The 25,041-nt window shown below is 38.0% G+C and overlaps 1 protein-coding gene across 2 annotated transcripts; it reads left to right on the forward strand.

Annotated features, from left to right (window-relative positions):
* The first annotated feature begins 1,509 nt into the window (after positions 1-1,509).
* On the forward strand, positions 1,510-17,635 carry ZNF790 (zinc finger protein 790). 2 transcript variants are annotated; one of them, XM_021711493.1, is made up of 6 exons: positions 1,510-1,558; positions 3,103-3,316; positions 11,656-11,725; positions 13,692-13,818; positions 14,126-14,221; positions 15,923-17,635. In XM_021711493.1, exons 3-6 carry the CDS (start codon positions 11,717-11,719, stop codon positions 17,599-17,601), a joined length of 1,911 nt encoding a protein of 636 aa, XP_021567168.1. In that variant the 5' UTR covers positions 1,510-1,558; positions 3,103-3,316; positions 11,656-11,716; the 3' UTR covers positions 17,602-17,635. The 2 variants fall into 2 exon arrangements, with proteins under 2 accessions (XP_021567168.1, XP_021567169.1); XM_021711494.1 differs by lacking the exons at positions 1,510-1,558; positions 3,103-3,316 and having other exon boundaries at positions 11,641-11,725; positions 13,695-13,818.
* The last annotated feature ends 7,406 nt before the right edge of the window (positions 17,636-25,041 follow it).

Here is a 25,041-nt window from a genome sequence, read left to right on the forward strand (position 1 = left end):
GGCCAGCCTTCAATACAAAAAAGGGCACTGAGTCTCTAATGAACGTCCCTGGTTGGCAGCATCTCACAAGTGTTGTCACAAGCCTTTGCTGAGGGAATTAATGTCCCATATTAATCCACTGGGAAAGGACCCTTGGAAGTGTGCATTTGGGTTTTCCTGGACTTTGCCCCATGTGCCTTTTTTCTTTACTGATTTTGCTTTGTATCATTTCACCGGCAGTCTCCCAGTGAATCATCAAAACTTAGGGGAATAGGGGCTGATCTTGGGTCTCCTAACACAGTAATAACTGAGGAAAATAATTTTAATGACCTGATGAGATTCTCTTTCCTTCTGCAAGGCCTTTAGGGTGGTGTTTTGAGTTAATCTGGTTAGGGGTTTAACAATTAAGCAAGACAGATTTGTACAATTTGATTGCATTCATGTACATTTCAAACACAGATTAAAACAACTAAAAAGTCAAGATATTAATATCCTAAAGGTCAGAATAGTGGTCAGTTGGGGCTAAGGTTGGGGCTGGTTATCAGAAATTATCACATGGAGGGGGCATTTCTTCTTGAGGTACCAACAAGGTACTATTTCTACTCTTATACTTGGATGGAGTTATACTGAACTTACACATTTTATGCACTTTTCTTAAAGTAGTTTATATTTCATAATAAAAAATTAAGGAAGAAATACTTTTAATGACTCGATGAGTTTGATAATACTGAAAAAAATTACTCTGTCAGAAATTTTAGCTATAAATCTAAATGATGTACACGTAGGAAAAGAAGCAAGTGAAAAAGCTGGCAAGCATAGACTTCAGCAAAAACAATGGCATAAATAATACGTACAAAATACTACCACTGTAACCGTGAACATTAATTTAAACCAAATACGTTGCGAGTAGTTGGAGAATAGGAATAAGGCATTAGGAGGCATTCTCAAAGATTCTCAAGCCAAGGACCCCTGTGGGGCCGGGCACGGAGTTGTGGCCCATTAGACCCTTTTCTTATCTTCCTCAGGCCGGTGCTTGGATTCTAATCGCCCAGCCGGGCCAAAGCTCAGGCCAACTGTACAGACTCGCCGCTCGCTGGGCAGTATTACAGGACACACCACATCTGTCAGAGGCCCAGAACTGCCCCGACAGAGGCATTTCCACGGCTCTCCAGGTTCTGAACTACATTTCCCAGGGGCCGTCGCGTCTAAAGAACGGCATTGGCTTGTCGTCCCCGTTCCCGAGGCTGGGCGCCGGTTGGTGGAGGAAGAGCCGAGTGGAGGCCCCGGTTGAAGCGTTGTAGTCGCTGCTTTGAATTCTTTGGAGCTCTCGGCCAAAGGTGTGAACAGTGTGTGGACGACGGGCTTTGCAGACGAGGGGTTGAGGTTCAAGGCCCGAGCCTGTGAATTGAGAGCATGAGGTTCCGAGCCGTTAAAGGCTATCCAGGCTCCGGACTACGTTTCCCAGAGTCCGCCGTACCCCGGCGACTTCCGGTCACCGCTCGGCTCCTTCCGGTAGGGGGATGGCGCGCGAGTCTTCGCGTAACGTTCCGCGGGTTGAGGGGACTGCACAGTCTGGCGAGTGAGTCTAAGACCCAGAAGCAGAATGATCCCGGAGGGGCCAAAGCCAGGAGTGAGGGGACTGAGGGGCTAACGTTTTTGGACTCGGTGGCTGTGCTGCAAGGGATCGCAGAGGGCAAGGTGGTGGGGTGCTGTGCTTGTGGGTGTGTGGATGTGTGCGCCCGCGAGCATGATGGGAGCCGTAGGTGCGTGTGTGAAACTGACAGGAGCAGGGTGTGAGGGTGATTGCGACACGAGCCGTAAGGCGGTGTGGGGGAGTGTTTACGTGCGTGGTGGTGCCTGGAGTTTTATGTGACTGTAACAGACTGTTTAAATGGGACTGTGTGCGTAATTATGATTGCGCCGCTGTGTGCGTGACCATGTGTGTAAACGTGGTGGTAGCTGCAACTGCGGGGCCAAAAACAGAGTTGAGCTTTGCATTTGGTAACAGAAGTAGCCATGCATGAATGTATGGAGAGTGGTAGCCAGTAGCTGGATTGGATTGGGGGCAACGTAGACTGAGGGGAGAGGAATAGGAGACAGTGTAGACAACATCTTTCAAGTATTTTTGTGTAAGTGAGAGCAGAGAAGTGGAGCAGCAGCAGGTAGGTGAGAATAACAGCCCATCAACTTGCTGTTGGGAGTTAGCCAATGAGAGGGTGTGTAAGGCAAGGGTGTGTAAGCCAGGCTCATCTGTGTGGGTGTAGTAAAATTGCAAGAACTTTTCTTTAAGGGTAATAGGGCTGCAGAGTGAACCATGAGCTCAAAATTTCAAAGACTAAGGGGAAATAGCTTGTGTTGGGTAGATGCCAGCAACAGTGAAGTGTGGTGAGTTATGTATAATCAAATGGCATAAAATTCAAAACTAGAGAATGTGTGGAAAAGGGCGGAAGAAAGGTCTGAAAGTAAAGAGGAGCAAAGGGGCCATCTGCCCCATTTCCAGTCCCATTGGTAAGAGGCTGGGGGTTGGGGGGGAGGAGGAATTTAGAGGACAGTGGATTCCTCTGGATAGAGCATGGTTTCTGTTAGACTCAGATTGCAAAGGAGGTGTTCAAGAAAGTAATTGAAGATAAGAGGAGTTGGTTGTTAACGAATTAATTATGAATTCCAGAAGGCATACTGGGAAAGTGTCAGGAGTTGGAGCAGAAGGACAAAAGGGGACTGATGGAACCTTATGGAGAGTACAGTGTCTAAAAGAGAGGTGACAGGAAAATCTGGGGCCTCTTATTATAAATATAAATGTAAGGGATAGTGACACTTATTTAGGTTGGATTCAAGACAGTTTTGGAAAATGATTTTGGGGTAGTGAAAGGTGTTTTCTTGAGTATCTCTCAGAAGATGGTTGAGGTAGTGGTTGAGGTAGTAGTGGTTGAGGTAAGCAGAATGATGGCCCTGTAATGATGTCCACTTTTTAATCCCTAGAACCTGGGAATATGTTACTTTACATGGCCAAAGGAATTTTGCAGATGGAATTAAGAAACTTGAAATGTGGAGATTATCCAGAGGGCCCAATATAATCACCTGGGTCCTTAAAATCAGTGAATTTTTTTCTGGCTGATTTTACAGAAGGAGATGTGACCACAGAACGGTCAGAGAGATGCAACATTGCTGGCTAGATAGAAGAAAGGAGCCTTTTGCCAAGGAATGTTGGTGGCCTCTGGAAGCTGGAAAACATAAGGAAACAAATTCTCCCCTAGAGTTTTCAAAAAGGAACACAGCCCTGCCAACACCTTAATTTCAGTCTAATGAGATCCATCTCAAACTTCTACTTAGCTATAAGGTAATAAGTTTGTATTATTTTAAGCCACTACTTTTGTGGTAATTTGTTATAGTAGCAATAGAAAACTAACACAGTGATGTAGTGTCTTAGCCTCAGTGCTATGGAGGAGTCTTGATCCTTGTGATATAAAAATAGTTCAGTGTCTACTGATAATGAAGACATAGGTCCCCTCATCATCTGTAGTATAATTTCCAGTTTTTGTTTTGTTTGTTTGTTTGTTTTTAATTTTCTATTTTAAAGATATGGGATACAATTCAGGGTTAGGTATACACATGTTCGTTATGCAGGTACCTTCGTTGATGAGGTGTGCCCCCTCTCCCCTGGCAGATTCCCACTACTGCTAATCATTTTCTTATAGTATTACAATAGGGGACAGATGGAACCTTATGGAGAGTACAGTTTTAATTTCCAGTATTGCTGTATTGTGATTTTTTTAACTTTGGGAGTTAATGAAATTTTTGTGATCTAATATATAGTCAGTCTAGTTACTTATTTGTCTTGCACTTGATTTGTCTTTGAGAGAGGTGTATTGAAATTCTCTATTGTTAATGAAATTTTATTTCTTATATAATGTGTAAATCCTGCTTTATGAAAATTGCCTACTTCATTAGTTGATACATAGATACTCATAATTGTTATATGTTTATGGTAAATTGTAGGCTTTACCTGCTCAAGATCATGGCCCCTGCTTACTTTTTTGTTTATATTTGTCTTGTATATGCTGGATTTCTCCATAACTAAACTTTTTATTGAAGTTTATCATGTATACATATAAGCATATACATGATAACATGATCAAACAATCAATACAATCAAAATTTTATAGCATAAGCGAATTACCACAAGTGGAACACCTATATAATAAACACCCAGATCAAGACATTGCCTGAACCCTAGAAGTCCCTGCTTCTGTTCAGTCAGTAGAGCCCCCAAATTAATCACTACACATTAATTTTGTCTGTTTCTGAACATACATATAGGCAGAATTATACAGTATATACACTTTTTGTTGGCTTTTGTTCAACATTGTTTGCAAGAGTCATCCATATTTCTGTTTAGAAATTGTTTGTTCTCACTGTTAAACAGTATTCTAGTGCATTAATATATACCAACTGTATTTGTCCATTTTATTGTTGATAGACATTTAGATTGGTTCCATCTTTGGGCTCTCATGAATAATGACGTTACCAACATTCTTGCACTTGTCATTTTTGTATTAATATGTATACACTTCTGCCAGATATATTTTTCAAAAAGGAATTGGTGGGTCATAGAGTATTGCAAATCTGCTTAACACATGATATTGTCAGACTGTAAAATTTTGGCCAGTGTAGTAGATAGATATGGAGTGGTATTGCATTGTGGTTTCTAACTGATGACTAATGAAGCTGAGAGCTTTGTTTTAATGTCTACTGCCCATTTGGATATCTTCCTTTGGGAAGTGTCAGTTCAAGTCCTTAGCCCAGTTTTGTGGGAGCTTTGTCTTGTCTTTTCATTGTTGATTCTTAGAAGTTCTTTATATAGTCTGGATGTGAGTCTTTCGTCAGCTGTGTGTCTTGCAGATATCATCTCCTAGTCCGTGATTTTCATTTTTACTCACTCTCTTCTGATAAACAGAAAATACTTTGTAAAATGTAGTCTGATTTATTATTTTTCCCTTATGGTTTGTATTCTCTGTATCTGATTTAAGAAATGCTTGCTTATCCCCAAGGTATAAAGATATTCTGTATTTTCATCTAGATGTAGTAGATTTTGCCATTCTTTTACTCTCTATACCACTGTTTTGGAGGGAAACTGACGTCTTGAAAATAATCAGTCTTTCATCCCATGAATGTGATAAATTTCTTCATTTGTTTGGGTCTTCTGTAATTTCTCTCTGTATTATTTGTAATAATCAATGTAAAGTCCTTATATCTATATTGCACATATATAGTTAGATGTATTTATAAATATTTAAATTTCTGTTCCGATTGTAAATGTGTCAATTTTTAATCCAATTTTAATTTCCTACTTTTTGTTTGTATATTGAAATGTAGTAGGCATTTTTGCTCTGTTTGACTTTATATTCATATTCTCAAATATTTCTAAATTTCTTTACCTTGAATTTTCAGCTTTAAATGACATCCTTTGTCTCTTAGTTATTACAAATGCGGCAATCAGTGAGCCAGTCTGGTTTTCACTCTCTAACATCTATCCCTGTATTAGTTATCTACTGCTGTAAAGCATATTATCCTAAAACAGCAATAAATGTTTATTATCTTACACAATTTTTGTGGATTGGGAATTCAGTAGTGGTTTTACAGGGCGCTTCTGGCTCAGGGTCCCATAAGGTTGCAGCTAAACTCTTGGTCAGGGTTACAGTCACCTGGATACATAACTGAGGCTAACAGATCACCTTCCAAGATGATTTGCACATGACTATTGGCAATAGACCTCATTTCCTCACCACGCAGACCTCTCCACAGGGCTGTTTGAGTGTCCTTATGACATGTCATCTGTTCTTTCTCAAAAAGACAGCAAGAGTGCAAAAGGTGAAAGCCACAATGTTTTTTATTATCTATTCTCATACTCCATCATTTCATAATATCTTATTGGCACATAAGTCAGCCCTATTTGGTATAGGAGGCAGCAAGACAATGTGGTGTAAATACCAAGTACAAGATACCTTTGGGGGCCATCCAGGATGCTGGCTATCATAATCTCCATCTTACATATTCATTTAGATTTGTATTTACTACTATCCTTTTGCTAAAGTTTTCTCTTTTGTGGGGGTATGTCCTCTAGTAGTTTCTTCACAAAGGGCTCATGTGAACAATATTCTCTGAGCTCATGCATCATAACACTCTTTTTATCCTTTATACTCTAATAATAGCTTGACTGGATATAAAGTTTTTGACTCCCTCATTTATTTTTCCATAGTATATTAGAAGAGTTGCCTCACTGGGGTACTGAATTAGCAGTGGAAAACTTTAATCACAACCAAATTTTCTTTTTTTTAATGGGTAACCTGATATTTTTTACCACAAGTTTTAGTTTAACAATTTTATTGAATAATGCTTTGGAACTGATGATTTGGAATCATTTTCACCTGCAATGTGTCGTGTATTTTCATTATGTTTATTTATGCTTTATTTTGGGAAATTTTTCTTGGATATTAAAAGTGTAGTTTTAGATATTGTTCTCTTTCCATAATTTGGGTTTTATCTTTAGATGCTCTCTTTATTTACATATTGAATCTCTCTTCATTTTTATCTCTCTTTTATCTTTTTTTAATTTCAATAATTTTCGTCCCTTTTTTTGTTACATTTTACTCTGTTCACTAATTTCTGTATGTTTTGTTCTGCACTATACTTTCTGTGATGTTTGTCATATGCTATGTTCCTTGTAGTTTATTATTTACTTAGAGATGAGGTCTCTCTATGTGGCTTCCATCTTGAACTCCTGGGATCAAGTGATCCTCCAGCCTCAAGTAGCTGAGACTGCAGGTGTGCACCACCATGCCCAACTAATTATTCTTCATTTCTGATGTGGTTTTGCTTATTTTTTCTTTAATTCTTAAATTCTATTAACTCCCGTCTATAGTCTATTCGTAACTTTCTTCCCTTTCCTGAGCTCATACATTTGTGCCTGTGGTCTTGCTTTAGAGCTGTGATTGCATCATAACTATTATTTTTTTATTTATGTTAGAAGGTTGGGCCGTAATTCTCATCTTCTCTGATTTTTTAGTGAGTTTTTTTGTACATAGGGGAATTTTGGCACACTTTTCAAACTTTTAACTATCTTTAGACACAGCATTTCTAAATTTATTTGTTTGGAATGTAATACATTTTCCTGGTATAATTGTAATTGTGGAACGTGTTTTCCTGTGGAAAAAGGTGAATGGGGCAAGGGTTATTTTTAAGTTTCTCTTCTAAAGTGGTCCGTCCTCTATTAATACAATAGAAGAAAATGTCTATGAAATTTGGCCCCTTTGAATAGCCAAGCCTTTTGTGCCGTTCAGAACCTAAACTAGTTCTGGAGGTCTCCTGGTATAAGCTCTGAGTTCACCCAGTGCCTTCTCTCCTGTAATTAAAGAATATAGCAAGCCCCTAACTCATTTTGTGAAGACAATGTTACTAAACTAGACAAAGCATATCTTATTAAACTGTGGGTGCACAAATCCTCAACCAAGTATTAACACACTGAATTCAGTGAAGTATAAAATGAATTATACAACATGATTAAGTGGACATATCCTAGATATGCAAGGCTCACCATACAAAAATCAATTAATGTAACAAATCATATTAATGAAACAAAAATCACAAGATCATCTCAGTAGACAGAGATAAGGAATTTGACAAAAGCCAGTAACCCTCATGATTAAAAAAGAAAAATAAACACTCTATAAACTAGAAATAAAAAATAATTTTCTCATCTGGATAGAAGGTATCTAGAAAAAACTCACAGCCAACATCATACTTATTGGTGAATTATTGAATGCTTTCCCTCTGCGATCAGGAACCAGACAAGGATATCTGCTTATGCCACTTTTGTTCAACATTGTATCAGAGGTTCTAATGAGGGTAGTTGAGCAAGAAAAATTAGTAAAAGGCATTGAAGAAAAGCTTGAAATAGTAGTAAAACCATCTCTTGGCAGGTGCAGTGGCTCATGCCTGCAATCTCAGCACTTTGGGAGACGGAGATGAAAGGATTACCTGAGCTCAGGGGTTTGAAACTAGCTTGGGCAATTTGGCAAGATTTCATCTCTACAGTAAATTTAAAAATTTAGCTGAATGTGGTGGTGCATGTCTGTAGTTCCAGCTACTTATACTTGGGAGGCTGAGAGAGAAGGACCACCTGAGCCCAGCAGGTGAAGGCTACAGTAACCATCAGCATGCCACTGCACTATAGCCTGGGTGACAGAGTAAAAAAAGTAGTGAAATCATCTCTATTTGCAGATGACATTATCTTCTATATAGAAAGCCCTGAAGAATCAACCAAAAATTATTCAGACTAGTAAGTTCAACAAAGCTTGAGAATATAAGATCAATATATAAAAATAAAAATCAGTTATATTTGTATATACCTGCAGTAAACAATCCAAAAATCCAATAGCATCAAAAAGAATAAAATACTTAGGTATAAACTTAACAAAAGAAGTTAAAAATCTTATACTCTGAAAACTACAAAACAGGTATTCAAACAAAAATTCGTACATGAATGTTCGTAGCACCATTTTTAAAATAATAGTCAAAAGATGTAAACAGCTCAGATGTCCATTAATTGAGGAATGGATAAACAAATTGTGGTCTCTTCATATGCAGGAATATTATTTAGCCATAGCACAGAATGAAGTACTGATACATATTACAATTTGGAAGAAACTTGAGAACTTATGCTAAATGAAAGAAGCCAGTCACAGGTCTACATACTATGAGTCCATTCATACAAAAGTTCAGAATAGGGAACTATATAAAGACAAAAAGTAGAGCAGTCATTGCTTAAGGCTGAGGACGAGGGAAGTGTAGGAGTGGGGAGGCCAGTAAGTAATAGCTGAAGGTTACAGGGTTTCTTTTTAAGGTAATAAAAATATTCTAAAATTGGCTTGTGATGGTTGCACTTATCTATGAATATACTATATTCATATATCTATGAATATAAGAACCATGGAGTTGTTCACTTTAAGTAGGTTAACTGTATGGTATGTGGATCATATGTCAATAAAACTGTTTTGTTTTGTTTTTTTAAAAAAGTATAGCCAACATGTTTTGCCAGTTTGAATCCCTTTGACATCTCCAGGTCTCCTTTTACCATCCCCTTTTTATATAATTCCTGCGCTCACAGAACCACCATTCAGGGGATGGCCTGCTCCTCACTGTAGGGAATATTTCTCCTTTTTGTCTTTGCAGCATCACTGTGGCTTCCAAACAGACTTTGTTCTTCCATTTGCTTTTGGCCACATTTCCAAATAATTTGGAGTCTTGTCAATTTCCTCAGTGTCCTGGTGATTGGGATTTCCTTTTATTTTCTTGTTTCTCTCTAAATGATGTCCATGAGGAAGAATGTCAGGATTAGAACTCGTTCTTTTTTTTTTGAGTTGGAATCTCACTCTGTCGCCCAGACTGGAGGGCAGTGGCCGCTCCCGGCCACCGCAGCCTCGACCTGCTGGGCTCTGGCTATCCTTCCGCCTCAGCCTTCCAAGTAGCCGGAATTACAGGCATGCGCTACCACGCCGGGCCGATTTTTTGATTTATTGTAGAGATGAGGTCTCGCCAAGTTGTCGAGGCGGGTCTTGAATCCGCGGGCTCAGGCAATCCACTCACTCAGCCTCCCAAAGCACGGGATTACAGGCTGAGCCACTGAGCCCAGCTAGAACTCATTCTTTCTTGAAACTATATAATAGTCACTTTCAAGTTCTTTCTGCTTTTGAAACACAAAATATATTTTAGTCCACGGTTGGTTCTCCAGCTTTTCACTCTTTTTGGAAAAAGCACTTGAAGTTGTCTTCTGCCACTGAAGTTCTCTGTCTCCTAGGCCCAATTCATACTACATGCTTTACATGAAATTTTCATTAACCCCTCAGGCTGAGTATGTCAATCTTTCCTCTACCCTCTCACATGAAGTTTGTTGTATCTCTAATTAGAAACATTTTTTAACCTTACATTAAAATTGCAGAATGCTTTCTCATTGCTTCTGAGGTAAGGCCCAAACTCTATGGGCTATTTCTTAAGGCTTTTCATAATCTTATTCCTGCCTTATATACTCCCATCTGCCCCTGGTCTTTCGTCCCACTCTATATTCTTAATTCACAAAGATTGATTGGCACATGTTGTTTCCTCCCCTCTCCTCTTACCCTTTCCTCTTACTCTCTCCTTTTACCCTTTCTTCTGTGGTGAACCTCTCAAGACTCAGCTGAAGCTCTGTTTCTTTTAGATAAATTTTCTTTACAAACTGGTTTTGATTTGGAATCCTTTGAACTTCCTTACTCCTTCAGTGTCCATTATAACTTTTATTTCCTACTCTATTGTAATAGTGTCTTTGCTTTTCTGACTGTGAGATCTTGCGACATATTTATTGGGTTCTCCTGAACTAAGCATAGAGCAAGATTCAGAGACTTTATATATATTTTTAATAAAAGTATTTGTTTTATAAAACTGACTCAATTTACCCAGCCTTCTTTCTATCTTCGGATTTCTTTTATGAAGATATCACCTTGCTGCTCAGTGTTAATAAATCACAGAAGGCAGAGAGCACAGTCTGCTTCTGTAAGAGAAAGGCTCAGCTCATCATTCACTCAGTAAAATGAGAAATCCTGAAATCTAGTGGTAATAGCCAATATTCAAAATGAACAAGCTTTGCATTCAGCAAGCCTATGCTCCTTCTTATTATTAGTGAATTTGAAAAAATGACCAAGTTTCTGATCTTTTAAATGATATTAGGAGCTGATTTTCACAGGTGACCTAGGGATAAAGGTCAATAGAGATATTAATCATTGATGAATCTGAGGGAATTGATTAACCTGAGGGAATGCTAATCTATCTATATATATTTTAATTTTTTCATATTTCTAAATTTAAAAAAAATTACACAAAGTACCAAAGCATAATATTGCTCAATGAGTATTTTTGGTCACCCTGGAGTTGGAATAAACTATCAGAACCTTATTCTCCTTTTCTCCAAGGCTTTATGCTGAGTAAAGAGGCTGCAAAGATGATGCAAAAAAGCACAAAGAAGTGCCAAGGCTGGAGGCTAATGGAAATTGATAGTCCAGCTGGGCCAAAGACTGTGTGCACAGATCTGTTTGTGCTCCAGTAAAGGCTGCTAAGGTTCTGTCTACTAGTCATCACCCTGAATGTCTGGTTAATCTAGTCAGGGTTTTTCTGGCCTCAGAATTGCCTTTGGTTTTGTGGTGTGACCCCTCTTGGACGCTTTGGAAAAAAATGAGTAAGTAGGTTGATAGTCTTTGTCAGATGTGGAGGAGTTGAAAGACGCTGTCATGGGAAATACACAAGCAGGACCTGGGCAGATGCACTGGGCTCCCACATTGGAGGGTTCTGTTGCTTTGGGGATGACCCTGGGAATGTCTAATAGGATCTGTATGGTTTTAGGGACATGTAGGGCAAGTCAGAATGACCTTATTTCGTATCCTAATTCATATCATGATTTTGGCATAAGTAATTGAACTGAAACTCTATTCTGCTTTTGTTGAGTTTCTGGTTTTGAATAGGGCCAGGATTTCTTCATACTCCTTCTGACTATCCTCTAAGGAAGAAAATCGCATTCCCGTTTGTCCATTTGAAAGTTCTTAGAAAAGCCTCACCTCTCATGATTCTTTCCCTCTTGTTCTGCTTTCTCAGCACGCTGCTTCACCAAGAAAATATCCAGAAGAGGACTGGTTGACTCTTGGACTTTTAAGTCATGGCCCATGTGAGTTGGAATTGCCTCTCTCCAACCCATTTATATCCGATCATGTGACTTGCCCTTAAACTGCTTGCCCGAGTCACTATTCAGGGTTGTAAGTGATGGTTGTGAAACAATCCACTGCCTTCTGTAGATGTCCCTCTTTTCCCCAACCAGTATTCCTGAAACTATCCATTTGGGCATTCTGTATCTCCCGTGTCCTAGTCTGGCAGAGTACTTGAGGAGGAAAACTACATTTCCTTAAAGGGAACAATAGAAATATGCATTTCAAATGCATAACTTAGCAAGATGGAACTGAGTGGTTAAAAGGGACATACTACATGAAGTCTTTTAATTACCCCATAGAATGCGATGTTTCAGTTAGTCAAGTTGGTTGGTATTCGTTTTGTTGTGTGACACTTTGTGATGCTTTTACTTAGAGGGTATGATGAGAGGGTGAGTTCTCAGAGATCTGGGATCTTGCTAGGAAATTAATTAGAGATTAATATCATTAACAAAACATTTGGTGATTGTCACCTGCTTAGCAGAGAGCCTAGAGATCCTACACATTTTCCACAAAAATAGTATTCAGTTAGGAAGTGTCTCTTTTGATTCTCTCAACTTAAACTAATGGAAAGTTCAACTGAAAGTAGTAGCATAAACAAAAAAAGCAATAGTCCAGCTGGACCAAAGACTGTGTACACAGATCTGTTTGTGCTCTGATATAGACTGCTTACAGCCAACAAAACCCCCAACTTTTCTCACATAATAAATCTGAAGTTAGTTATTCCAGGCTAGTATAGCTGCCCAATGATGTAAACAAAAAAACTTAATGAGGTCTGATAATGAGGTTCATGATCCATCCTAGAAAAAATGCTACATACTTCATTGCTGAATATCACTATGGTCTCCCTCAAAGTACTCAACTTGGGAAGCTATGCACCAATGCCAGTGCCTAGTGTACCCATCAAAGCAGTTTTAGAACTCTTTTTCTGGAATGATCATCATAGCTGTCCTTGTTATTTGTTGAGGTCTGATAATTAAGTTCACAAACTTGCCACCATGTGCTTACGTTGGCAGCTCTGTACAAACAACTGTATGGGAACACCCTCCCTGCTCATTGGATCTGGCCCCAGTGACTTTTTTTCTTTACCTGAAGCTAAAGGAAATATTGAAAGGAAGACACTTGATGACATTCAGGACATCAAGGGTAATATGACAACAATTCTGATGGCCATTCCAGAAAAAAGAGTTCCAAAATTGCTTTGACAGGTAGACTAGATGCTGGCATAGGTGCATCACTTTCCAAGGGGAGTACTTCAAACGTGACTGTAGTGATGTTCAGCAGTGAGGGATGTAGCTCTTTTTCTAAGTTCATGAACTTAGTTGTTGGAGCTTATATATGATGTCTGTTACTCTGGGCAGGCATCCTGATATCTTGGTGTTTGTTATTTGAAAGTCATAAGGATGTGGTAACTGAACAACAGGAATTTTTAAGAACAGGTAGGCACTTAGCTTTAGTTACACTTATTCCCGTGTCATTTCCCCAAAAACCACAGACAGCCAACTCTTATGGTTTTTTTGCTCAGTGTATGTCCCACTCCCTGAAGTGCCCATTTTCATCTTTTCCCCTTCCATCTAAGTTTTCTTTTGGCCTGTAATCCCAACACTTTGGGAGGCTGAGATGGGAGGATTGCTTGTGGCTAGGAGTTCAAGACCAGCTTTGGCAACATAACAAGGCCCCATCTCTACAAAAAATAAATAAAACGTTTTCTGGGCATGGTGCTACATATCTGTAGTCCCAACTACTTGGGAGACTGAGACAGGAGGATTGCTTAAGCCCATGATATGGAGGTTCCTGTGAGCTGTCATCATGCCACTGCACTCCAACCTGGGTGAGAGAGAAAGACCTTGTCTCAAAAACAAAACAAAATAATAATAAATGTTAAACATAATAAAGGATTTATTTTAATTTCACCATTTGTCCTTTCAGCAGTTGATGATGTTCAGGGATGTGGCTATAGATTTCTCTCAGGAGGAGTGGGAGTGCCTGGACCTGAAACAGAGGGATTTGTACAAAGATGTGATGTTTGAGAACTACAGCAACATGGTCTCACTGGGTAAGATTCAGATTTCACTTTGGAGAGTCCTGCTTTCTGTGGTGTGGTTTTTTTGGGTTTTTTTAATTGTCTTTCAAATGCCTTGGGGAATTTCTGACCTTTGTTTCTAGGGAAATGGTTTGTGCTTTGTAAATTTGGCTATAGACATCATCAGTGTGTGCTTTTATCTTCCTCATCTTTTAGCAATCCATTATACCTTTTTCTTCCCCTTTCTGTAATCATCTGTCTTCCCTAATAATCAAGGGACTAGATGCAAATTTTGGAATCTTTACATGTGATTCTTTCTGATTTCTTATCTTCTGGGCAGGACTTTGCATATATCAGCCAAATGTGTTCTCTTTATTGGAGAAAGGGAAAGAGCCCTGGAAGATTTTGAGGAATGAGACGAGAAGACTTTGCCCAGGTAAGTGAGCGCTAACAGGCACAGAGCAACCATTATTGCAGATGCCAGTCCAGCTATAGTGAGTCAGCAGCACCTCTGAAATAGTGGTGTGAAATATACTCTCAATGCCAAAACCCTTTGATAAAACCTGAGACCAACAGACAAAACCTTTTCCAAAAGAACCTTCTCTTCACTCCAAATACCACTCTATTTTTATATTCTCATTTTCCCCTCATGTAACAAAAAGGTAAATAACATTCTTATCTATGGTTTGGATCCAGTTCTTCCTATCTCTCTTTTTTTTTAATTTAGATATTTGTAAATTTTTTCATTCTCTATGGATATACACACATATTTTTTATCTTGTTTTTCTACCTACTACCTTTTCAACTTTTCTTATTTTACCGAGTTTCTCCTTGCTTATTTCCTTCATTTATTTTATTTTCATTCTTTTAATCAACTTTTATGGATTTTCTAATTTTACTTTAGATTTAGAAGAGTTAACAAAGCGTATATAATCTATTAAAAAACTTTTAGTTCTTTTTTATGATTGGAACTTGGCCATGAATCTGCATAAAGGGCTCTATACTGATAGAAGACCTGCTGCTTAGGTGAAAATCACGATAATAGGTGAAAACAATTTCTGGCCACAGCAAAGAGAAAGTGGCAGAAGAGAGGTTACAATTAATGAAGGATAACCAAGAGAGTACAGTGTATTGAAACACAAGCCCCGGGTCGTCTAGTTCCCCATAATCTCTAGTTTTTCATCTCTAATGATAATTATCATCTACTAATTGTTCAATGTTTACTCTGTGCCAGATACTTTATGGAAATAGCTTATTATTCCCAATCCTCTCAAACCTCTGAAAAGAGGTATTTTTAAATTCCTTTTTATCACATGGAAAAATAAGAACTCAGATGAGCTCGGTAATTTTCCCATTATCTCAAAGTAGTTTTAGGAAATATCTGGAGTCTGAAACTGGTTTGACATCTTTCCCCTGCAGTACGTTACTACTCATACCTTGTAACTGAACTGCCTTTCAACTCCGTCAGTAACTGCTAGAGTACTTAATCTGTCCTCCCAAGGAAAATTTATAGCACAATCTTATGACAGTTTCACCAGATCCTAAATACATATAAAAGATAATGAGTCACAGAAAAATCCTATTTATTCCTAGTTCATGCCACACTTATTTTTCCTTGATAGATTTTTTTAAACTATTTTTTAGAATCTGAATGATCATCTGTAAGTATCCGCCTTTAACCTAAATGCAACATACCCTGTGTTAATGAGTTCCTAGTACTTTTATACTTTGGCACCAGATTGATTGCCACATATTAGACTGATGCTCTGCTGTTTCCCAACATTCCTATTTTAAGCTCAGAATTATATAAGATATTCATTATAGTGCCTTATATAGTACTTGCAAATTTATAGATATTTTCTGAGATGTTGGAATACTATTATTGGACAAACAATCATTTTTTACTGAACTCCTCAGGTGAATGTGCTATCCCTCATCATTTGATTCAACTTTTATTATTTCTTTTAAATTTCTGTTTATCTCTTGTCCTTTTGTTCATATTGCCCAGAATTTGGGAAATTTTTAGTCATTCACTTCTTGTATGCTTTATTTCAAGATTTTACTTTCTATATATATCTTAGAAGTTTCCTTGCTTTTTAAACTTCAAACAATATGTATTTACTTTCTTATCTTTCAGACTTACAGTCCAGGTGTGAGAGCAAGAAGTTATCACCAAAAAATGGTATTTTAAAGAGAGAATCATCCCAATTGGAAATAATGAAAATGTGTAAAAAACACAACCTTGAATGTTTATGTTTTAGAGATGACTTGGAAGGCAAAGCTCAGTTTCAAACACCACAAGAAAATCAGGAAGAGTGTTTCAAGCAGGTGATACTCACTTGTGAAAAAATGCCAACTTTCAACCAGCACACAGTTTTAAATTTGCATCAGAGACCTAATACAGGAGAGAAACTGAATGAATTTAAAGAATGTGGGAAAGCCTTTAGTTCTGGCTCAGATCATACTCAACATCAGTCAATTCACACAGGCGAGAAATTCCATGAAGATAAGGAATGTGGGAAGACCTTTCTTCCTGATTCAGAACTTATTCAACATCAGGCAGTTCACACTGTAAAGAAAACCTATGAATGTAAAGAATGTGGGAAAGCTTTTAGTTTACGTTCAAGTCTTACTGGTCATAAAAGAATTCATACAGGTGAGAAACCTTTTAAATGTAAGGAATGTGGGAAGGCCTTTAGATTTCATTCACAACTTAGTGTCCATAAGCGAATTCATACTGGTGAGAAATCTTATGAATGTAAGGAATGTGGGAAGGCCTTTAGTTGTGGCTCAGACCTTACTCGACATCAAAGAATTCATACTGGTGAAAAGCCCTATGAATGTATTGAATGTAGAAAGGCCTTTAGTCAGCGATCACATCTTATTAAACATCAGAGAATTCATACTGGTGAAAAACCTTATGAATGTAAGGAATGTGGAAAAGCTTTTACTCGCGACTCACACCTAACTCAACACCAGAGAATTCATACTGGTGAGAAATCTCATGAATGTAAGGAATGTGGAAAAGCTTTTATTCGTGGTTCAAATCTTGCTCAACATCAGAATGTTCATGTTGGTAGGAAACCTTATGAATGTGAGAAGTGTGGGAAAGCCTATATCTGGAGCTCACACCTTGCTCGACATCAGCGAGTTCATACTGGTAGGAAACCTTACGAATGTAAGCAATGTGGGAAGACTTTTCTTTGGGCTTCATATCTTGCTCAACATGAGAAAATTCACAATGAGAGGAAACTCTATGAATGTAAGGAATGTGGAAAGACCTTTCTTCATGGCTCAGAGTTTAATCGACATCAGAAAATTCATACTGGTGAGAGAAACTATGAATGTAAAGAATGTGGAAAGACCTTTTTTCGTGGATCAGAACTTAATCGGCATCAGAAAATTCATACTGGAAAGAGATCATATGAATGTGAAGAATGTGGAAAAGCCTTTCTCTGGGGTTCACAACTCACTCGACATCAAAGAATGCATACTGGTGAGGAACCTTATGTGTGTCAAGAATGTGGGAAATCCTTTATCTGGGGCTCACAACTTACACGGCATAGGAAAATTCATGTTGATGCTGAACCTTATGAATATAAGAAAAGTGGCCAGATATTTAGTCACCCGTGTCTTACTGATCAGAAAATTCACAATGGTGAGAATCTCTGTGAATGGACAGACTATGAGAATACCTTTAGTCATGACTCAAACTTTGCTCAACACCAAAATATTTATACTTTTGAGAAATCCTGTGAATTCAAAGATTTTAAGACCACATTTTCTCCAAGCTCTCACTTTATATCACTCTTATGAAATATTATATAAAAAGAATGTAGGAAAGACTTTATTTGGATCATTAATTGATGTCTTTTTTTTCTTTTGAGAAATACCACAACTGTTGGTAATATTAGAAGGCCTTTTGACAGGGTACCCAATACATCCAGCAGTAGTAGATAATTGATAATGCAGTTAATATAGGAAAGAATTTACTGATTAGTCAGCAATTATGGAATGTCAGGGTAAAATTTTATGAGATGATAGCTTGAGTTCTTTTTGCGTCATTCTCCAGATATTCTTGAGATACTAAGTTGCATAAAAAATTTATGTATAATTCATGTTGGAAACCTTCTGTCACTACCAAAATCTTGTTGCATTTCCACAGAATTGATGTAATTAATCAAGAAAGCCTTGAACTATATTATACAACTTATTTGACATGTCTTAGTTTTAATACATCCTACATTTATATTCTTTGGAAAATAACTTAAATCTGTGTCTGTTTGCTTATTCATTAGATTATAAGGGTTTCGTGTTTTGAGATTTAAATGTCTTAATGATTGTCACTAGTTTTGATATTACAACATTTCTACGAGAGGAGGATTTTAAGAGTATAATGACAAAAAATATCATCTCTATTTGTGTCTTATTGAACAGCAGAACATTAATTCTGAAGAAAAACCAGTAAAGTATAATGAAGGTGAGAAAGTCTTGAATGAATATTAATTTCATACGCTGCATCAAAAAAATCTATATGATAAAGTCTTGTGGTTTTAGTGAAAGTAGGATTGTTAAGTGTTCAGCAATCGTTAAAAGATATTTGGAAGTGGTCTTGTCTCTAATGAATTTCTAAAGCTAAATGTCATGTAATCCATTTGTTCACCAGAGTTAAAATTCAGAAATTAGCAAATGGACACCCAAATGAATTCTGGCCTCTTGGAAATTTGGCACCACATATAAACAATTATTGGCTGAAAAAGCAAATAAAAAATGAAATTACAGACTGCTTAGATGTCACTGATAATGAGACCCTGTATTTTAAATTCTATGAATGTAACCAAAACAGTTCTCAGTAGAAATTGCTATATGTATAAAATCAAGAGGATTGAAGGCAATTTGTTTGTCACCACTGTATCTTTAGCACTTTGGACAATGCCTATAGTATTGTAGAGTCTCAAATATTTATTGAATTAAATAATGATTACTCAACAAACTAGAATATGAATAAATGCCCCAGATGAATGGATGGAAAGGCTTAATGAAAATAAAGCAGAAATCATAGAATAAGAAGCAATGAAGGTTTTTACCAAAATCTGTTTATTTGAAGAAAAGTTTTTTACTGGGCTTTGGCAATGCCTCTACCATATCTGTTAAGGAAGAAGAAATAGGAAACAGCTATATGTTTAGGTAATATTATTTTAATGGTAATATAAGTATGTAAACTACATTACACAGTATTTTTACATATGGTTTACTTTCTAGTAAAACATTAAATGTGATTAAGATTCAAGAATAAACAAAAAGGCTCAAAAAATAGAAAAAGTATCATTAAAAATCATGAAGATGGCTGGGCTCAGTGACTCAAGCCTGTAATCCCAGCACTTTGGGAGGCCGAGGCAAGAGGATATCCTGAGCTCAGGGGTTTGAGACCAGCCTGTGCAACTTGGTGAGACCTCGTATCTTCAATAAATAAAAAAAAAAATAAGCTGGGCATGGTAGTGCGCATCTGTATTTTCAGCTACATGGAAGACTGAGGCAGAAGGATTGCCTGAACCCAGCAAGTCAAACCTGTGGTGGCTGTGAGCGTGTCACTGCACTCCAGCCTGGGCAACAGAGTGAGACTCTGAATCAAAAAAAAAAAATCATGAAGACTAGATATTATATAGGGTACATCCTGAAGGAACAGAAAATTCCATGGGAATTTTACCAGCTTATGCTGAAAGCCTAATATAATTATTATAATAAAGTTAGATGGGGAGCTGGGCTCGGTGGCTCAGCCTGTAATCTCGTGCCTTTGGGAGGCTGAGGTGAGTGGATTGCCTGAGCCTGCAGGTTCGAGACCCACCTGGGCAGCAAGACCTCATCTCTACAATAAATCAAAAAATCAGCCAGGCGTGGTAGCACGCGCCTGTAATTCCGGCTACTCAGAAGGCTGAGGCGGAAGGATCACCGGAGCCCAGCAGGTCAAGGCTGCGGTGGCCGGGAGCCACCACTGCACTCCAGTCTGGGTGACAGAGTAGACTCCAACTCAAAAAAAAAAAAAAATTAGATGGGGATAGCTCTTAAACAGCAAATTCCAGAAAAATTTTCCTCATAAAGATATATGAAAAAACTAACATAAACCTAATATTTCTTGTTTAATCTCTCATCTGGAAGGTTGATACTTCTTTTTTTTTTTTTTTTTTGAGTTGGAGTCCCACTCTGTTGCTGAGCCTGGAGTACAGTGGCATGCTCACACCCACTGTAGCCTGGACCTACTGGGCTCAGGCGATCCTTCTGCCTCAGCCTTCCAAGTAGCTGGAACTACAGATGCGCTACCACATTTGGCTTATTTTTTTTATTTATTGTAGAGACAAGGTCTCACCAAGTTGCCCAGGCTGGTCTTGCACCCCTGAGCTCAGGCAATCCTCTTGCCTCGGCCTCCCAAAGTATTGGCATTACAGACTTGAGCCACTGCACCCAGCCGAATAATTTTGAATGATGAAAATATACTTTATCAGTTCAGTACCTAGTCAATATTTTCTAAATGCAGTTATTGGTATCTTTCAATACTTAGCACATTCATAAACTCTTTAACAGGTAGTTCCCTTCCAAATTATTGTCATCTATTTTTGTTATGTAACTTAATTATAATAAATAAGTCATTTCCATTCGTGCTTTTTTTTCTTGAGTCAGGGTTTCACTCTCACCCAGACTGGATTGCAGTGGCACTATCATGGCTCACACAGCCTCAAACTCCTGGACTTGAAGAGATCTGTCTTCCTCAGGCTCTCAAGTAGCTGGGTTTACAAGCATGTGCCACCATGCCTAGCTTAAATTTTTTTTAAGGTGACAAAGTTATGGAGAAAAATTACTATAGAAGTTATTTGGTGGCCAGGCTCGGTGACTCAAACCTGTAATCCCAGCATTGGGATGCCAAGGCAAGGGGACTGGCTGAGCCCATGGCTTCGAGACCAGCCCGGGCAACTTGGCGAGACCTCATCTCTACAATAAATAAAAAATTAGCCTGGCATGGTAGTGCACACCTGTAGTTCTGGCTACTTGGGAGGCTGAGACGAAAGGATAGCTGGAGCCCAGGAGGTCAACACTAGGGTGGCTGTGAGTGTGCCACTGCACTCCAGCCTGGGTGACAGAGTGAGACTCCCAACTCAAAAAAAACAAAAGGTTGCTTGGTAAGTCTTTGTTCACATTACTCCTTTTGGACATTCATTTACAGATAAGTATGTTTCATTTCTTTTCTTTTTTCTTTTTGGCCTAGAGTGCCTTATGTTTGGTGTCCGTATACATAGCTGGTGCTCCCACCTCCTCGTGGTGAATTTCTGGATGTCCTCGAATGCCTGGGGTCCATGCTTCTTATTTTTGATGTTGATAATTTCATTTCAAGTCTCATGTATGACAAAACTGCCCTTCATTTTTCTCAACCACTTTTCTTTGCAGGAGCCATTCTGCTGGAACCATTTTGAAAAAGAAAGGCATTTTGATAATTGGTGTTGCCTTTGGGGGGGAAGGGTAAGATTAGAGTAATTCCTGGAAAAGTGTAAAGCAGTATAAATTCCCAATAAATCAAGAAAGCTAAATGTAGAAACAGAACAAAAAAGAAATTTTAATTGTATTAGAAGCAAACGAGGTTGAACTTCTTGATAATGTGGGAATGGGGGGATCAATAACTAACTCAAAAATCCAGTGGATATTAGGAAGACTTAATACGTTTTTGTGGGATAAAAATATAAATAAAGGAAAATGGCAAGTCAAAGATATTTGAAATATTGAAAGATTAATATTCCTAATCTATGTAAATACTTAAAAATAGAGATATAAATGACCCTAGAGTCTGATACTAAATAGGCAAAAGGCATAAATAGACATTTAATATGAAAAGATAAATGAATGACCCTTAAATCTTAAAAAAAAAAAAAGCTCCATCTTACTCATAAAGAAACTACAACCAGGCTCGGTGGCTCAGCCTGTAATCCCGTGCTTTGGGAGGCCGAGGTGAGTGGATTGCCTGAGCCCGCGGGTTCGAGACTCAGGGCAACTTCGCGAGACCTCATCTCTACAGTAAATCAAAAAATTAGCTGGGTGTGGTATCACGCACCTGTAGTTCCAGCTACTTGGAAGACTGAGGTGGAAGGATCACTGGAGCCCAGCAGGTCAAGGCTGCAGTGGCTGGGAGTGGCCACTGCACTCCAGTCTGGGCGACATGACTCCAACTCAAAAAAAAAAAGAAACTGCAAGTTAAACTATATTGACGTACCAGTTCATACCAATTAGATAGGCAGAAATCTAAAAGTATTAAAATACTCTATTGGCAAACCTGGAGCAACAAGAACATCACAATGCTTGTGAAAATGCAAAACTGTGCAACTCATAGAATGAATTATTCAACAATATCCAATGTTTATTATATGCATATTTCATATATCCAGCACCCTTGCTTCTATATTGAAGATACACATGAAATTACAGAATGTGGTATGCACAAAGGAATGTAACTATTTGTAAATGCAACAGACTGGAAACAACTCATATTTCCAGCAACAGAAGATTGACTGACTTAGCAATCAGATACATGTACAAGGAGTATCATGAGACTATATATTTCAGGTTATGTTATATGAAAAATAGGAAGATGCAGAGTAATACATATATTTTGCTAATATTTGTGAGCAGAAGGGAAGGACAATATATATGCTTATACTTCCAAAAAATAATGAAAGGGTAAGCCAACTCACAGTCCATCTTCAGAAGTGAACAAAGCCAGAAGATCTACATAGGGGACAACAGGAGACTGAACAAAAAGAAGTAAAAGCAACACTATCATCCCTGAAAAACAGAATTAGAGAAGGAAGGGGAAGTGGGGGTGTGTGTGTGAAAAATCTACACAAATGAGGAAAAAACAAAAGAATATGGGTCTCCTACAGACCCCTGGAAGGTCAGACACTGAGAAAACAGATTTTGGAGCACAAACAATGAAGAGCCCCCAAGATGACTGGTCTCAAACTACAAACCCAGATATCAAGACATTAATAGAGAGATTAAAAAGAACTGAGGAGAGACAAGAGGAAAATAGGAAGGAGTTGATAACTGAAACAACACCAGTTAAGAATCCTGCGAATGAAATAAATAGCAAACTGATAAGCATGGAAAGCAGAATTAGCCAAACAGAAGAAAGAATCTCAGAGCTTGAGGGTCAAAATATAGAACTAACCCAAACTGTCAAAAACATAGAAAAGAAACTTTAAAAGGCAGAACAAAACCTTCAAGAGATGAGCAATTACTTCAAGAGGGTGAACCTGAGAGTAATTGGACTTCCTGAGGCAGAAACAGAGACAAAACCCACCCTGGAACAAACATTCCATGAAATTATTCAAGAAAACTTCTATCATCTCATAAGTGATGCAACCATTCAAACACAAGAGATTCAGAGAACCCCTGCAAGACAACAAATGAGACCAACTCTTAGACACATAATAATTTACCTGAACAAAGTAGGTATAAAAGAAAAAATCCTAAAGGCAGCAACAAGATAAAGGTCAGAATACCTACTGGGGAAGACCAATTTGTATAGCAGCAGATTTATCTACAGAAACACTTCAAGCTAGGAGAGCTTGGAGCCCAATCTTCAAAGTTCTCAAAGATAATCAATGTCAACCAAGAATAACCTACCCAGCTAAACTAAGCTTAATCAGTGAGGGAGAATTAAAATATTTCCCAGACATCCAATCCCTAAGAACCCACGCTGCCTCTAGACCAGACTCTACAAGAAAACTTAAGAAAGCATTAAACACAGAAGAAAGGGAAAAAAGAACAAAAACATTCTTCACAAGAATGCAGGAAAAAGATTGAAAACACACATGAATCAACCCCAAAAATCAAAAGAACACAACAAACAAACAGGAACAACAACACCTCAATAAGAACCTTATAACAGGGATAAACTCTCACATTTCAATAATTAGCCTGAATGTGAATGACTTAAATGCACCACTGAAAAGACACAGAATGGCAAAATGGATAAAAATATCATGAGGCAACAATATATTGTCTCCAAGACACTCATCTCACCAGAAAGGACACTCAAAGACTCAAAGTAAGAGGATGGGAAGCAAAATTTCAGGCAAATGAAATACAAAAGAAAGCTGGAGTTGCGATCTTAATCTCAGACAAAATACCCTTTAAACTATCAAAAATTTTAAAAGATGAAGAAGGTCACTATATAATGATAACAGGCTCAATCCATCAGCATGAAATATCCATCCTAAACATGTATACACCCAAGATAGGAGCACCAACATTCGTAAAGCAGATTCTAGGCAAACTTTAAAAAGAGATTGACTGTAACACTATCATCGCTGGAGACTTTAAACCTCACTCATAACCCTGGACAGATCAAGACAAAAAAATCAGCAAGGAGATTCAGAATCTCAGTGAGACTCTTGAACAAATGGACTTAATTGACACCTTCAGAACACTCCACCCAATGACCACAGAATATACATTCTGCTCATCACCACATGGAATGTACTCCAAGATCGACCACATCATTGGCCATAAATCAAACATAAACAAATTTCATAAGATTGAAATTTGGCCATACACCTTCTCAGACCACAATGGAATAAAAATAAATATCAGCACCAACAAAGTTCCCCCAAAACCTACAAAGACATGGACACCAAGCAGTATGATGCTATGCAACTCCTGGGTCAATAACGAAATCAAAACAGGGATTAAAAGGTATCTGGAAGCAAATGAGAATGAAGAAACATCTTACCAAAACCTCTGGGATGCCATGAAAAAGTAGTAAGAGGGGAATTCATATCTTTACAAGCACACATAAAGAAAATGGAAAGATCACAAGTTAACAGCCTAACAAGTCACCTAAGAAAGCTGCAAAAAGCTAGACAACCAAAACCCTAACTTTAGAAGAGGAATCCAGTTCACCAAAATAAAGTCCCAAATCTAGGACATAGAACACAAAAAGATAATACAAAAAATCAACAAAACAAAAAGCTGGTTCTTTGAAAGGATAAACAAGATCGATGGTCCTCTTGCCAGACTGACCAAGAAAAAGAGAGAAAAAGCCCAAATAAAACTCAATCACAAACACAAAAGATGAAGTCACAACTGACCCTGAAGAAATACAGATTATCAGAGACTACTATGTACAGTTGTATGGAAACAAACTTGAAAACATAAAGGAAATGGAGGACTTTCTGACATCACACAACTTCCCTAGGTTGAAACAAGAAGAAA

The sequence above is a fragment of the Carlito syrichta genome, unplaced genomic scaffold (assembly GCF_000164805.1).
Source record: "Carlito syrichta isolate Samal-C Ts95f unplaced genomic scaffold, Tarsius_syrichta-2.0.1 Scaffold302324, whole genome shotgun sequence".
NCBI classification, from domain to species: domain Eukaryota; kingdom Metazoa; phylum Chordata; class Mammalia; order Primates; family Tarsiidae; genus Carlito; species Carlito syrichta.